Here is a 15,029-nt window from a genome sequence, read left to right as displayed (position 1 = left end):
GGTGGGGTGGAACTAGACTGTTCTTCGACCGGGACCTCATCAATAGATGGCTTTCTAATACTCAACTTCCTGTCCGGAGACTTTGAAACAGATCCAACACTCGTGCGCCTCTGGATTGTGGGCGATTGCGGCGCAACAACATCGGAAACACTCGAAGTAGTACTCGACCTCCTCTGGAGTGGGGAAGGAGCAAAGGGATCGACTCCACCCATCTTGGCAATCCTTTCGGCGATACGATTGTGTCTGGCCTCTTCATCCTCCTCCTCTTCCTCTTTGACAGATGGGACCGATGGCTCCGGGGCAGAAGAGATATGCTCCTCTACAGGGACATCAGGGATATTTTCGAGACCCTGGCCAGATTCAGTAGGCGCTTCCGGTAGATCGATGCGGCCTTGATACGAGGGTGACTCTGGAGATACCCTGATGTCCGCAACATCAGCTTCATCAACATGAGGAGAAATGAGCCCTTCATCCGCGGTACGCGAGCGTGCAGCTTTAGTGAACAATTCCGGCTCAGCAACAGCACTCAGTGACACCTCCTTAGGCACACTCTCTGAGTCGCTGATAGGATGTGACGTAATATCCAAGCTGGCGAGGCTCTCTCTATCTTTCTGCCTGTCTTCGACAGGCGGTGGAGCTGGTGATTTTGCGGGTCTTCGACGAGGAGGGGCAACCCTTCTGGGACCAGCAGGAACTGGCATTGAAGCGGGAGTACGAGCAACGGGAGGGAATGATACATCGGCATCAGGAGGTGTAGGGAGAGATTCAGAGCTTCTACCCTCGTCAGATTGCCCTAACCAATTCGTAAGAGACAATAAATGATTTAGATACACGTGCACATACCGACATCCAGAGCCTTCGATCCCGCTCCTTCTCCGAGAGGTGGAGAAGTCGGCGCCGACTTGAGCGCTTCTTGATATTCGACGTCAAAAATTGTCAAAGAAACCACATATTGCACATACCGTCATCGCCAGAAGGCGGCGGCGGCGATACGCCTTCAACAGGTTTCGTCTCTTCTTCCACAGGTTCCGCTTTGGGCTTTGGTTTGACGGGTACCTTCCCAAATACCGGCGGGCCCATTCCGACGCGGGCGCCACCCAATCGAGCCATCCTAGCTGCAATGGTGGCTCGTCGTTGCCGCTCTTCATCCTCAGGGTCAGCCTCATCTGCAGCTTGTCCCTCGGGCTCTGGCACAGCTACGGCTACAGCGGGCGCGTCGGGCTCACCTTCGATAGGAGGAGACGGCTGGGCCGGAATAGAATCAGGGGATTTCGATGGAATCTCGGGTGACTTGCGTGTGACGTCGTCCTTCTCTGGATGGTCATCTGGTGGAGGAGACGCGACAGGAGGGGGAGGCTTCCATTTGGGACGTTCGATAACAGGTTTGGGAGCAACTGGTGGCGGGGGCGCACCAAATGCACCTCGTCCTTGGAGCGCCGCCATACGTTCCTTCAAACTTCCACCTTTACCGATGCTTTCCTTCGCATCTGAGGCGGACATCCCTCCTGTCCTACGCTCCAAAGTTGAAGAGTCACCACCAGGGTGCACCGACGGTGGAGATGGTACTCTGGGTTTCCACGACACTGCGCCAGGCCTCGGTCGAGGAACAGGTGCAGGCCCTGGTGTCGAGACATTTGAGGGCTTCTCGAAAGCCGCAATCCTGTCGCGTAAAGAGCCTGGTTTGGGCTTTGCTGGCGGAGATGGCTGATCTGACATGCTGTCAGGGTATCAGAGTCGATATCGCCTTTGGTGTGGTGGTGCAAAGACAAGCTTGTTATCGCCGTGAATACACGATGCAAAGGGCAGTCAAGATTTTCTCACGGTCATTGAAGGTATGTACGGCCCGGCGAATACGTAGACGTTGAGGTAACATTGCTACGGCTTGACAGAAATAGATATCCGTTGTCAGGTCCACAAACATCCAGAACTTTGAATCAAAGAACTTGAATTCCAGAGAGTTGTAGTCATCCCGTCCTCGAGGTAATGATGGTAGATTTTTAATCAGTTGTGTAGGACGAGATGATCCTGCTCCCATATTTACAGCTGCGTAACCAATACCTGCTATTCAGCTAGATGTGAATCCCACCGATGAGACTAACAACGATAAACTGCTTTGAGATTACTAGAGACACTCGTGTACCTTACGGTCAACAAGAGTATGTATAGGGTCAACTCAGTCTTCCTGAGGCAGATCTATCGCCTTTCGAAGCCAAAAAGGTCCTGCTTCACCATCAGAACTGTTCCACAAGAAATTAAACAGAACATACCAACTGGATCATTCGGATTATGAAACGTCGTTGTCCAGGTTCCAAGAACACCATACAGAGACCGCAACCCCCCCACCTGTATTCCTTCCGAACTCCATATAGGGTTTACTTGTTCTCCAGACCGCTAAGCTAGCACGTAAATTCGCAAACAAGACAACGAAGAAAGAGACTCACGAAACGCCATCGGACTTGGTTGTCGTCCGTCATATACACATATCCACTCATCGTGGACATGGAATGCTGTCCCATGGAACCTCCAAAATATATACGTGGATAGTTGGGGTGCTTGGGATCCGGCGAGACTTCCAAGATACGGATGGTTACTTCCACGGAACGAAAGACATCAGTGAAGCCAGGATCTTCAAAGAGGCTAGCATCCAAAGAGCCATCCACCGTCTGAATGGAAGTCAATATAGAGTAAATCAACCTGGTAAGTGACTCACTGTCGTCAAATTATATACTATTGGACATGTTGAGCCAACATGATGAGTGAGAGTAACCGAAAAAACATACATGTAAGATCTGAATGGTCGCAAAAGCAAAACCCACACCACCAAATCCCCTCGATGCCCGCCCAGTCTCTAGTATCCGCCAAGCTCGCCATCCGTATCTGGGTAAACTCCAAACTCATTTGGAAAGGCGTAGTCTCTTCGTCGTGTACATGCATCGCCAGTACATGTCGTACCATTCTAAGATGCTCCCAATTCACCTTTCCATCCTCAAAGAACGGCCCAAAATCTGTCTCCCACGAGTAGTTCCTAAAACTGTACACATACGCCCTTGACTCGACCAGCGCGCGCGGTGTACGATCCGCAGAAGTAAGCCCCAGGTACGTATGCAACTTGTCGCGTAATTGAATCTCTTCAGCATCAGTGGACACCCAGGTGATAGTGTCTGGGTCGATAAACGTTCCACCGCTGAGGACATCCCGAATCCAAATCAGGTTCTTTGATGTACCGCCCTCTGCAAAGGACCACTTCCGCGGCGGTATGTACTCTACCAGATGTATCATAGTCCGCAGAATGGCACATCGCTCAGCCGGCCGACATACGCTAACGTCAGTAACCACTGTCCGGGCGCGAATGAATCTCTGGAGTTCCCTCTTCCAGTCAATATCCTTCTGTGGGTCACCGTTGAGGGATACACATTCCCTAGGGTCATCGAGAGGCTGAATGAGGTAGAGCCACCGCCATAAGTGCTGGTCCGGGCCATGATTGATCAGGGTGTTGAAAAAGCGAGAGCACTGGGATAGCGAGGCGATGGTAGTGGGATCCGCATGAAGCAAGATCTCCTCTATAGTTTCTGGGGGGAGTTCATCAATGCGCATGGCAGTAAAATGGGGACTAGGAGAGATGTACAAAACAGCAAAGGTATCCGGTCATGGTGGTACAGATCTAGGCCGTATATGCTGACTCATCTTGTCTTTCTTTCTTCTGACCATCGCCATCCACCGAATGAGAGGATATGTAAGGCATACGTACTGTGTTTTGTATTTATAAATAACGACACCAATCAAGAATCCGTCAGCTTACGGCCTCGGCAAATTTCTGCAAACAGCCAGGACGCCTAAATATGCCTCAGAGACAGCGTTCTAGCTGAAAACCGGCAATCATGAAAGGGCGGTCAGCGTTCATAGTTACATTCTATAAGTTATTCCAAAGTCATGCTATCTAGCAAGGCTACGCTAGGCTCTGGTCGTTCAAAGCAAAAAATAGAAATTACCCTTGAAGTTTCTTCTGTTTTGTACGGTCAGACCGGTCGTAAGTCGGCAGTGTGGAAGACGACTCTGTCTGACGAAACAAGGGGTACTTATCATCAGAAGAATGAGGGACGACCGCAGCGTAGTTGTCGTTCATCTCTGAAGAATGTTAATAACAACCCGAAAAAAAAAATCAGAAAATATCATACCATCTCTGAGGTAAAATAGGCTCATGTACGCTGCTATAGTACGTGTAAATCCTAGCGTGATTACCGGTCCTGCAGGCTGCCTTTCCATACCTAAAGAGTTCGCGATAGTCTCTGAGAAGAGCGGGATGAGAGTGAGCAGCAAAGGTCTTGGCGTTGCTCAGGGGTTTCCCAACCTACTCAAGAAGGAAGAAACACGGTCATTTGAATCATATTGAAAAGGGTATCAATCCAGCGGTAAATCCCAGAAGAAGCTACAGCTCGAATCTCTGTAAAAAGTGAAGTCAGTGAGGAGACAGGAACAAACACCCGGATGCCTACCATCTTCAGAGCCTTTTTGATATTGCTCAAGTAAACATAGGGAATACAATTGCGAAACAAGCTTTCTAGGTCGAGCTGTGAGCAATGCCCGCACGAAGAAGCTGTACGCTCGGCAAGCGGTCGGGCCCATTCGTCACAGGTGAAAAGCGTCTCTAACGAAGGCTCGTGGCTCAACGTTTCCCGAACTGACGTACAATACCTCACGAACCACGTCTTCGTAGGCGTGCCCTCAGGGTCGGGAAACGAGTCGTGCTCAGGACACGCAATTCCGTTGAGCACACCGAGTATGGCATCATCATCGCACCTGTTTGCTGCCTGAAGAACGGCATCAAACCGCGTGCGATATGTTTTGAACAAACGGTAGAGGACGCGAGGTGATGGGAGAATATCGAGCTCAGGGATATCCTGATCGTCGAGAGCTAACAAAGGCCGGTTGATCACGCATGCAGCAGCCTCCGCCGCTTCTTCGTTCCACTGCATGGCATATGCAATAGCGAAGACCCGAAGGGGCTCAGATCTCGCATACTTGCGCAATTCGCCCCGAGCCCGTCTAGCAACATTACGCATGGAGAACTTGTTGACCATAACTGTGACGACCTGATAAAACTCGGAGAGACTCTCGAACTTGGGATCGACGGCGGGATAGCAGAAGCGAAGGATTTTGTCGAGGACTTTGCTGTCTTCGCTCATGAATAGGATGGGGGCCGCATCGACGTACCCTGAGGGTATAGTGAACTTTTCTTTAAAGTAGGGGGAGGAGAGGGAGAGGATGACTTTGTGGCAGTAAAAGTGGATTTTATCGGACGACAGCAGCACAATGTCAGAGGTGACATCAGAGCTGTCGAATGGATAGGACGCTATGGACTCCCGAGGCGGGGGTTGGTCATCATAGTCCATTCCTTGCGAAACACATGAGAGAATGCTCTGAGGTTGAAACTGATAGAGTTGAGAGACGCACTGAACACTTTTGAAAGTATCTGTTGTAAGTACACCTTGAAACAGACGAAACTGATAAGAATGAAGGGCGCTTATCAGTAATACTGTATCCTAGCCAGCACAGTTGAAGTGATTTGCTTCCGTGATCACTTAAGTAGGTGATGATGGAGGAAAAGGAAGAAGCCACGGTGCCACAGAACGCGGGTGACGCGTCCCTGGGTATCGGTGAACCTCTTACGTCACTCCGAGCCACAATGTTTGCATTTGATTCGATTTTTATTGTCTGGAAGATTGTTTTCGACACCTGGATTTATAACATCTGGGTGGAGTGGAATACACTGAATGATCGAGGAGATGTCGAACACAAAGTTGAGCACTTAAAATTCTTTGTATGCATTACTTGCAGGCGATAAGCAACACAAAAGACAGTAGACCACTCTAACCAAAACCAAAAGCCAGTCAGTCAAAAAGTCGGTGCTCCTTTCTTCCTTCGTGAGGATTTCAGAAAGAGACATCTATGAATCGAGCAGCCAAAATACACCGTCAAGCATAGCCAAGTCTTTACATCGGAAAGTGGTAATCACCTACAGCTGGAATGTCTGGGATTGGATCTGTGAGCATTCTTGTTTCTGCGCAGGTAAGAAACCTCACCAAATCATTTAGATTGCTCTTCAGTCGATCAATGACAATAAAATCTACTTCCTTCCTTCCTTCGGGTATAAATACGTCAAAGATTACCTTTGAGACATATCCTTCAGAACAATAGCGACACTCAAGGACGGTTCAAAGAGCGCGTGTTCGAGCTCTAGGCTGATCTAAGTCCAAGGTATCGTAAGACGCACACGGTCGAAATGCCAGTTCAAGAGTGGCGCAGTAGTCAATGAACCACTTCTTGTTCAACAGACCGGATAATCGACGAGAAGGGACATCGTGTATGTTGCAACGACCAGAAAAATAGTCCTGAAGGCGTGCGAATAAGTCTCTGGATTTGCAGAATCCTGTAGAGACTGGTGACGTCTGTCCTGAACTTCGAAGAGGTCGTAGAGAACTGTTCCAGGAACAAAATCAAGTTCCGGTATGTTGTATACATAGAATATGGTGCTGCCGACCGCCAGGGCCGCATTTGCCGCATCATTGGCCTCTCGGCTCCATTGGATGGCGTAGACGATAGCGAAGACGCGCAACGGCTCTGATTCCGTGTGCGAGAGGAGTTGATCCCGAGCCTTCTTAGCAACATCATCCATGAGGAATTTTTTTATCATAACCATAACGACCTGAGAAAGTTCTGTCAAACTGTCGAAGGTAGAGTCATTGACGGGATAACAGAACGGAGGATTTTGTCGACGGTTTTGCTATCCTCAGCCATCGAAATGGAGGACTCTCCGGGAGTAGCTTGGGGCAGTGTGAACATGTCTTTGAAAAACTGCGAAACATAGGAGAGGATAGCTTCATGAATAAAGAACTTCATCCCGTCCGACGAAACCAAGCTTAGATCTGAGGTAGAGTCTGCGCCATCAAAAGGGATATGAAGTAGTCTGGGTTGTAGTTTTGTATACACTCATTGCTAGACAGAGGTTGAGTCATACACCTTCGAACAAGGCAGCACATACTTAAAAAGGGGAAATGACAAAAATGAGAACCTTGGGAGGTTATACGGGGCCCTGATACATATAAGCATCAGCAATTGTTCTATCAGTATCACTATACCCTGGTTACCTAGAGAGAAAGGGGGGGGGCAGAAGGTACCCAGTCAAGGTTGAAGATGAAAGAAAAATCCAGGTCGAGACCGTGGCGCGATCGAGCACGTGGATCTCGGGTCCACCGCACGTGGTCTCGCCTTCCTTGACTCGCGTGGCGTTCTGAAATTCCTTCCTCCATTCCTCCAGAACAGAATGATGGTCGGACTGCTGTTTACGACGACGAAAAGCTCGAGAAGCTTCCGATGACCTCTGGCACCAACCGCCGCCAGCAGGCACTACAAAGTCACTATAGGGCTGCCGAAATCACCTGGAAACCCACTCTCACGTCCTCATTTCTCAATAACATCAGGATTAACAACTTACTAGATTAACAAGGAGTTCTTCCAACGTATTCTGTTCTCTCGCGTCCTTATATGTACCTCATACAGGAAGGTTTTCACCACTCTATATAATCGTACTGGCTAGAAACACGCCCTTGGAAGTCACGGTGCTGAACGTAATGAGCTTGCCCATCCTCTCCTTTTTCCTGGGCAAGAGTTTTGGCATCGTTGTTTAGAGCCTCAGGAAACCCTCTCCACTTCTCTCTATCGGAGCATGTACGACAAATCCAATAATGACTCCTTACTGTTCACAGTACTCTCTAGGAAGTACATCTGAGAGGGGATCCCTTGGCATGACGTTTCGCGTTCCATAATAACTTCCGTTTCAGCATCCTACTGGCAGGATCAAGTCTTCAGGCTTCAAGAACCGGACTTCTCTTTTGTTCTTGTATAACGATGTAGCTCTCCAAGAGCGCATTTTTGTGCCTTATCCAGGGGCGCGTTTTGAAGCCCTCGATGCGTGCGGAGATGACGCGGTGAGGTATTCTGGCTGCAATTGAGGCAGTAGGTAGCGTGTGAAGTGCCTGCAAGATGCGTCCATTGCAGATCACTGATTTACGCTGTCCCTTCGAAGGTCAATAGGCATTTTCCCTGGGAAATCACTCAGGGCGGATGTATTATGTCTATAATCGTCGCTGGAGCAGCCTGCGAATCCGAAAGAAGCAAGCGGTTCCTCAATGACCTGGCAGGTATACAGGGGCAAACACGCCTTTTACTTGTCCTTATCCCTCGATTCATCCTTTTGAGCAGTGCCTGTGTCCCGCGAAGACCGTGCTCCAATAGAGATGGAGAGATATAAGGTATGCAACTGAACTTATCGTCTTGCGACTCTTACCTAACCATCTTACTAGAAAGAAGCTATAAACGGATCTCTTCCAGCTCTTTTGGCGCTGTCTCAAGACACCACGAAGAATGTAACGCTGTTTCCCGTCATAGTGAAATCGATTCGTCAGCATCTTCTCACTACTCCCATCCCGACGACCCCCGCCGATCCCTTATTCCAAGAATGGCAGGATGACAACATGACCACCATTCATACATGTCTTGTCAGCCTGAAAAGTGCCATATCCCATCTCGAGCCAGAGGATGCATGTAGCATTGCACTTGTTTCCCGACTATGGCCAGATCTATGCCGCTACATCACTGTATTCCTTGATATCCACGTTGTCGATGTTTCGCCGTCCTTACTACCATCGCTTTATGAAATCGAAACTTGGTTTACCATGGTGGACGCGATCTTATCCTTATTACTTGTCCTGTCTCGCAAATCACAGTGGTGGTCATTGATGATCGAAACACCTGAATTCATTCTCTCCCTCACGAATACCGTGATATGCCTCATAGCGGTCAGCGAAGACCTCTCCTTTCAGGCCAGATCATTCAATCTTATGTCCTCCTTCTGCAAGCCCGTCGGTGATGATCCGATTCCTGCTATGGTTTATCTCATGCAGAAGATGCCCTCTGAAAGGATCATCCACCTGTTCGAGGGCATCGTATCTCGCACCCAGACATTAGATCCGTCGAGCTACGCGCTTACACAATGCCTGAATATCATGTACTTCACCACTATACATTCAGAGTGCTTCGCTCGGCATTTTCTCATCCATCACTCCGTCTTTTGGATATGCCGCCTAATGTCGCGAATCACGGCGGAATTGCGACGCGATAGACCACGTCCATCTCTCGAAGTCATGAAGGGACTGGAGGGGAATATCTATATCTGCTGCGCTTATCTTCTCAAAGTATGCTTCACGAAAGGTTACCGATGGTTATTGCAAGCGATAGAGCGACATCTACTAGAGCTAATTCTCAAATCTCTTCCGTTTGCTTTGTCCTTGGATTCTTACGGAAATACGACCCTTATCGCATTGCTCACTGAACTTTGCGACGTTGTCTACACTTTCCTCGTACAACGTTCTATCATCGTTGCTTGCAAAAAAGGGATGGATAAAATTGCGAGTGCAAGTCTTGAAGAAAATCTCTCGCACGCTGATGATTCCTTCCGCCAAGCCTGGACGAGACTCAAGGAGCAAGTCGTTGCGCGAATGTTATTTAGGGCTACCTTTATCGGCCAAGGTTGCGATAACGACTCTTGTGCTAGACAGAACGTATGTGTAGCTCTTGTTTTAACTTCCGTGCTTGTTCACAGTTGATTTCAAAGTGCCCTCGTCGTTTCACAAATAGAGAAAAGCCCTTGCAGCTGTGTTCTGGATGTCTCTACTACTCTTACTGCAGCCGCGAATGTCAAAAGGCAATGTGGCCTGAACACAAAAAATTTTGTAAAAAACTCCGAGATATGCGCACCAGTAGGTATCTTCTTGCATGTCTGGTGCTGAGATTGGTCATAATTTCGTGCAGATGGATACATGATGCATATCACCAGCAGAGACGAGCATTTTCTGGAGGGGATGAAACTTTGCGATATATACGACAACGCGCATTCGATCAAGGAGCAAGCCCAGCATGTAAGGCAGGATTATCCTCCCGTCATTGTCCTGGACTACGCGACTGCCCCCATGACGATCACAGTGAAGTCGTCGTTGGACTTCAAGGACCTCGAAGTGTCTGCAAGCTCCTGGGACAAGCTCGTCAAGGAGGCACGAAGTCTGAAAGGCGAGTTGGTCTATGTTCGATTGCCGGAACTTAGTCGAATACGGGAGTCTTTTCAATGCGTTGCTCTGCAGATGGATGTCCTTCGAGCCTGAGCTGAAATGAAAAAGATATCAAAGGGAAAAAAAAATTTATTGCATCAGAGTAAATGTCTTCATTGTACATAGGCTTTGGCGAACTATCACAAATCATATTCAATTGCAGTCGTTCATTTCTCATAGTTGAAATTTCTGTTCACATTGATACGCTTAAGAATTGATCAGATTTCTGTCGAGAAAAGACTCACCATTGACAGTGCATTCTCAATTTGCGCATGAACCGTTGTAGGAATATAATAATCAAAAACAATGTGCAAGTGACCCTTCGCGCAATCAGGGCAGGTCTTTGCGGTTTGTAGAGCACTTGCATGAGCATAACTGTCGCACGTACAAAGAGTTTCCAACGAGGGATGGCGATAGTACAGCTCCTCCCTGAGCTTGGTACAGTAATCTATGAACCAGCTTTTCGTCAGCATCGAGGTATCTTCCGGGTGAGAAGGTAAGATGTCATGGGTTTTACATGGCGCTTTTTCGATGTAGTCAAATATGTCAAAATGGTAACCATTAGAATTGTATACCGCATCGCGACGAGTGGCATAGTATCTGAAGAGACGATACAGAATTCGTGGAGAAGGAAGGATATCTAGCTCCGGAATATCCTCGGGACTGGCATACTTAAACAGAGGACCGTTGAGCACGATGTCTGCAGCCTCCATAGCCTCATCAATCCAATTGAGGGTATATGCAACGACGAACACAAGCAAAGGCTCTGCATTTACGAATTTACGAATTTGGGCCCGGGCCCTCATTGATACCTCCTCCATGGCAAATTTTCCCACCATGAGGTCAGCGATGCGATGGAGCTCTGCAAGACTCTTGAAAGACGGGTCTGCACCGGGATAGCAGAAGCGGAGCATCGTATCAAGGGTCTCGCTGTCTTCGACCATTGGGACAGGCTGTCCTTGCGGTTGCGAAATCGTCAACGCAGTACGAAAGAAGGGTTCAGAAGCAAATGCAAGGAGAGATATGTGGATGTGGAAAAGGACATTGTCTGACGACAGTAGAGTGAGGTCAGAGGTATGATCCGGGTCGTTGAACGGGTAGGATGCAGTGACTTGAGCCATTTCGGTGCTAGTAAATGCGGGGATTAGTGATATGAGAGCGGCGCGAAGTGCACACGTACCTTCGTGGTTCTAATCAGCGAGAAGAGTCAACCAGGACTGAAAGAGCAGCTCGAACTTGAATAGAAAGAAACAGGATTCGGAAGCGACGTATATTCTGTGAGGCGATCGAAAGACGTAGTGGGGGGAATTTGTTCGGTAGCGCAAAATCGCAACTTCTCTACCTCTTTATACGTGCAGGAATCCAATTATTGGTTACTCGAACTGATTCAAACCTTCGCGAAAACCGGCATATGCCGACGCCACCGGTATGCGGCCCGTCAGCCGATTTCTCAATATAAACGACGACCACCAGCCACCACCTCGCCCAGACTATATGCATCTATTTCTTGTTTGTCACAACTCGGCGTTGAGTACTTGCTTGAGTGCTTGAGCGTTTGAACGGAAAATTGTGGATTCGTTCTCTGCTATGCGACTTCAAGAAATAGATGACAGAAACTAGTACAAAGTTTGCAACGACTAACCAAGAATCGTCTTGCCCAATCCTCACTCACTCATTCCTTCTCTCGTCTAGGCATTACGTTCTCTATATTGTTTCTCGTTCGAATCATTATCATGGGACGCAACAAGTAACCGCAGTTATTGGCTTACTCATCTCATCCAAAAAAGCCAGAACCAGGATCATCAGCCGGTATTAGACAATTTCAGAGGGGCAGAAGTAGGACTCGTAGCTTCAATGTGGTACAGTGACAAATATTCGAACGCGCAAACTCAGGGGATATCGGGGAGTTGGGAGGCATTTGGACGCGGTGTGAGGTACGACAGTGTCACGCAACGACTTTGTCTGTTCACCTCTCTGATAACCGTCGATATCACAGGCATTTACTAAATTCATTACACGTCCGGTACTTACAGACGGAGAACTGTCCATCCTGCCTCGTTGCTCACTGTAAGCCGATTTTTATCCGGATCTAGCCTTGTGTTAAAAGACCTCGAAGCCTATCTCGCAGCTGCTCAGGAACTTTGGAAGTTTTCTTCTTTCAACATATGATCCAGAACTGTAAGCGAAGAATTCAAGAAGCCAGATGGAGCAGATATTTGGATCGGTTCGAAGGGCATCAGCTGCGCCAAGACTAGGTCGAGTCTGCGTCAAGTCCGGAAAAACGACCAAGTAATAATTGGCCTGTAAGTAACGTCACACTTTGTCTTTTTCTCCACCTGTTTCACTGACAGTTAACTATAGACAGACAAGCAAAAGCTCTGCCGTCTTGGGCGACCGTTGATTTAGTCCTCGACTCTGCTGTTCCTCTTATAATGAACAGCATGATGGGGCGTACGAAGAGAACACTCAGCATGCATCGAGACTTGGCACGCCTTGCTAGGGATGTAGCGGCCTAGACCGAACCTCGGCCAGAAGAGAGAAACCAGAACAGAAACTACAAAAGGAGGGTGATAGCAAAAAGTTCGAATCCTTCTTTCCATCGCCCACGCCTCCCTCTCTTATCGCGTTCCGTTGTGCAGAATCGTGCAGTGGGCTGTCTTTGAGTCGGACGGCCACCGAAAAAGAAGAACGCCAGACTAGTTGCTATGTCCGTCCTTTCTTTTACCGCAGATTTCCATCATCTTACTCGATAACTTTCTCCCAGCCTTCAAAGATGGAAAAGCGCTGCTCCGGGATTTGTACACTTCCACAAGAGCTCGTCGACATCATTATCGACGAGAACCAAAACGATAAGGCCGCCTTACGCGCGTGTTCCCTCGTTAGCCGTTCTTGGACATATACCTCGCAGCGCCACATATATTCTCAGATACGATTCAGTCATAACAAACGACGCTACTACTACGCGCAAGGACATAGCCAGCGCGACATGGAGCAATTCCACACGCTTATATGTGCCTATCCTCATGTTGCTACGCTCGTGAGAGCTATTGAGGTCTCGCCACATCTCGACGCGCAGCTCCTCGCGCTCATCCTTGAAAAACTGATCAAGCTCGAGAACGTGTCACTTGATCTCTGCGGATATCACTGGGACGAGATTTCGCCATATATGCAGGGCACCATCCTCGCCACCCTTCGCTCTCCACGAATAGCCTCTCTCGAGCTGAGAGAAGGATCGTTTCCTCACTGTGCAGACTTCTTAGCCCTTTTGGGCGCTTGCGGTAGTCATCTTAAGCATTTATCCCTCTCCAATGTGTCATGGGATGACCTGGAAATAGCACCCACGGCTGCGTTTTCAAGCAGACTGAAACTGCAGCTGGATTCGCTAGCACTCAGCTTGTATGAACATTCCTATTTTCCGCTGGCGCAGTTGTTATCTTCGATCAATGTTAGTCGTCTCCGACGGCTATCAGCGCTCACCGCTGGATCTGCAGATCTTAAGAAGCGCGCGCATATCATGAAAGAAATACTCAAGCAGTTGAATGGTGGACCTTTGAAACACCTCGTGTTGAATGTTTGTCTTGGAGGTAAGCATGAGTCCTGTATTAAGTTGTAATTCTGTCTGATGACACCTGTAGAGCCATTATCCAACTTGATTGATATTTCGCAACTTTGTTCGATACACATGAAACTGTGGTGGATTCGCCCAGACCAGCATCCAAGGCCCGAAAATTGGTTACGTTGGTTGACTATGTCGTTCAGGGAGCTTGCTAAACACGGGGTGTTAGAGGAGGTCACATTCGAGATCTTCTATGCGAGCAATATTACCGTGTATACTGATGAATGGGCTGCTCTCGATGCAGCACTGGGGGGAATACGGTCATTGAGAAAGGTCAACGTGAAGGTGGACAATTATGATTGCGCACGAGCACGATGGAAACGTTCGAAGGAGTATTCAAGCACTGTCGGAGACGGTGTGAAGGTAATTCTGCCGACACTAGCCAAACACGGAGTTCTTTCTGTAGAGGTGGGGCCGTTGTTGCTTATACTCTTGTCACGAGGAGCTTGCTCATTTATTCAATTCTAGATTGCCGCTAGTTTTCCTAACTAATATAATCGGATCTTATCACACTAGTAATGTTCCACAGTCCGTTTGATGCGATTTCGGTGCATAAACGTCCCTAGAAGAAATGTCTAACAACCTCACGGCGTCTTCGCAAATGTGTCACTGCTCATCAACGTCATTGTAAGCGACAGGACAGCAAGCAGATGCGACACGACATTATTATGATCCTTGGCGATGCTTGATTGCCTTGTCATTCATCCTGGAAGATTATGCAGTCGTGTTTCCCTCATGAACTTCTTTCGCGATAATGTTGTCACGGGTATTCGCCTAGCCGTTTTAGTGCACGCCCTTTCTCGTCTCGGAAGGTTCTCGTTTGGATTTACATTAGTATGTTTCGACAATATCCGCTTTGCAGCACTCACTAGGAGTTCTATAGCATACACGCGTTTGTTTGCCTTCCATCTCCAGCTCTTCTTTCCAAAATGCATTTCCCACCAGGGATGAGAAATCTGAAGCACCTCCTAGTTCAAGTCAGCACCTGCAAACGCCGTCGTCCCGACTTGTCCGCACTCTGAAGCGGATCTGCACAGCTCTTAAATTAGCCCGCATTCACAGAGTGGACTCGATTAATTCGTACATGCCGCCTGCCATCTCATCACTGGACGCTTCTTGACTTCTTTGTTGCGCCATCTCTTGGGCTACTGTGTGGGCACGACATGCTGTGTCATCACTGAAACGCGGCGGAATCAGCAATCTTTACCACACCCTGCTACTTAGGTGTCTCCAACTACGCCGCACCCTTCGAC

General features: G+C 48.4%; 7 protein-coding genes across 7 annotated transcripts; 2 read left to right on the top strand and 5 right to left on the bottom strand.

Moving 5' to 3' along the window:
* Window positions 1-139: 139 nt before the first annotated feature.
* EV420DRAFT_142704 (uncharacterized protein) lies at window positions 140-1,741 on the bottom strand (the record flags this gene model as incomplete). The annotated part of the gene is made up of 3 exons (XM_060469022.1): window positions 963-1,741; window positions 844-912; window positions 140-793 (listed from the first exon to the last, which is right to left on the bottom strand). Coding segments are annotated over exons 1-3 (1,477 nt in total), but the record flags the coding sequence as incomplete, so codon positions are not given.
* A 432-nt stretch (window positions 1,742-2,173) lies between these two features.
* Window positions 2,174-3,594, bottom strand: EV420DRAFT_1640333 (uncharacterized protein; the record flags this gene model as incomplete). Its single annotated transcript, XM_060477090.1, has 5 exons — window positions 2,174-2,220; window positions 2,268-2,391; window positions 2,442-2,663; window positions 2,711-2,727; window positions 2,781-3,594. 5 exons carry the CDS (start codon window positions 3,592-3,594, stop codon window positions 2,174-2,176), a joined length of 1,224 nt encoding a protein of 407 aa, XP_060333782.1.
* Window positions 3,595-4,344: 750 nt separating this feature from the next.
* Window positions 4,345-5,618, bottom strand: EV420DRAFT_142742 (uncharacterized protein). The gene is made up of 3 exons (XM_060469023.1): window positions 5,452-5,618; window positions 4,494-5,392; window positions 4,345-4,441 (listed from the first exon to the last, which is right to left on the bottom strand). The coding sequence occupies exons 2-3, from the start codon at window positions 5,388-5,390 to the stop codon at window positions 4,427-4,429; spliced, it is 912 nt and encodes a 303-aa protein (XP_060333781.1). The 5' UTR covers window positions 5,391-5,392; window positions 5,452-5,618; the 3' UTR covers window positions 4,345-4,426.
* Window positions 5,619-6,163: 545 nt separating this feature from the next.
* On the bottom strand, window positions 6,164-7,475 carry EV420DRAFT_1477726 (uncharacterized protein; the record flags this gene model as incomplete). The annotated part of the gene is made up of 6 exons (XM_060469440.1): window positions 6,164-6,244; window positions 6,335-6,722; window positions 6,746-6,964; window positions 7,040-7,090; window positions 7,146-7,378; window positions 7,449-7,475. The coding sequence occupies 6 exons, from the start codon at window positions 7,473-7,475 to the stop codon at window positions 6,164-6,166; spliced, it is 999 nt and encodes a 332-aa protein (XP_060333780.1).
* A 687-nt stretch (window positions 7,476-8,162) lies between these two features.
* Window positions 8,163-10,330, top strand: EV420DRAFT_1528476 (uncharacterized protein). The gene is made up of 4 exons (XM_060472511.1): window positions 8,163-8,309; window positions 8,361-9,617; window positions 9,671-9,815; window positions 9,868-10,330. The coding sequence occupies exons 1-4, from the start codon at window positions 8,295-8,297 to the stop codon at window positions 10,212-10,214; spliced, it is 1,764 nt and encodes a 587-aa protein (XP_060333779.1). The 5' UTR covers window positions 8,163-8,294; the 3' UTR covers window positions 10,215-10,330.
* On the bottom strand, window positions 10,331-11,532 carry EV420DRAFT_1528474 (uncharacterized protein). The gene is made up of 2 exons (XM_060472510.1): window positions 10,406-11,532; window positions 10,331-10,349 (listed from the first exon to the last, which is right to left on the bottom strand). Exons 1-2 carry the CDS (start codon window positions 11,279-11,281, stop codon window positions 10,335-10,337), a joined length of 891 nt encoding a protein of 296 aa, XP_060333778.1. The 5' UTR covers window positions 11,282-11,532; the 3' UTR covers window positions 10,331-10,334.
* A 1,007-nt stretch (window positions 11,533-12,539) lies between these two features.
* On the top strand, window positions 12,540-14,356 carry EV420DRAFT_142579 (uncharacterized protein). Its single transcript, XM_060469020.1, has 3 exons — window positions 12,540-13,744; window positions 13,796-14,184; window positions 14,245-14,356. The coding sequence occupies exons 1-3, from the start codon at window positions 12,934-12,936 to the stop codon at window positions 14,266-14,268; spliced, it is 1,224 nt and encodes a 407-aa protein (XP_060333777.1). The 5' UTR covers window positions 12,540-12,933; the 3' UTR covers window positions 14,269-14,356.
* The last annotated feature ends 673 nt before the right edge of the window (window positions 14,357-15,029 follow it).

Source organism: Desarmillaria tabescens, assembly GCF_030435595.1.
Source record: "Desarmillaria tabescens strain CCBAS 213 chromosome Unknown EV420scaffold_10, whole genome shotgun sequence".
NCBI lineage: Eukaryota > Fungi > Basidiomycota > Agaricomycetes > Agaricales > Physalacriaceae > Desarmillaria > Desarmillaria tabescens.
The sequence above is the reverse complement of the archived record's forward strand: the minus strand, read 5'-3'. Positions and strand labels throughout refer to the sequence as shown.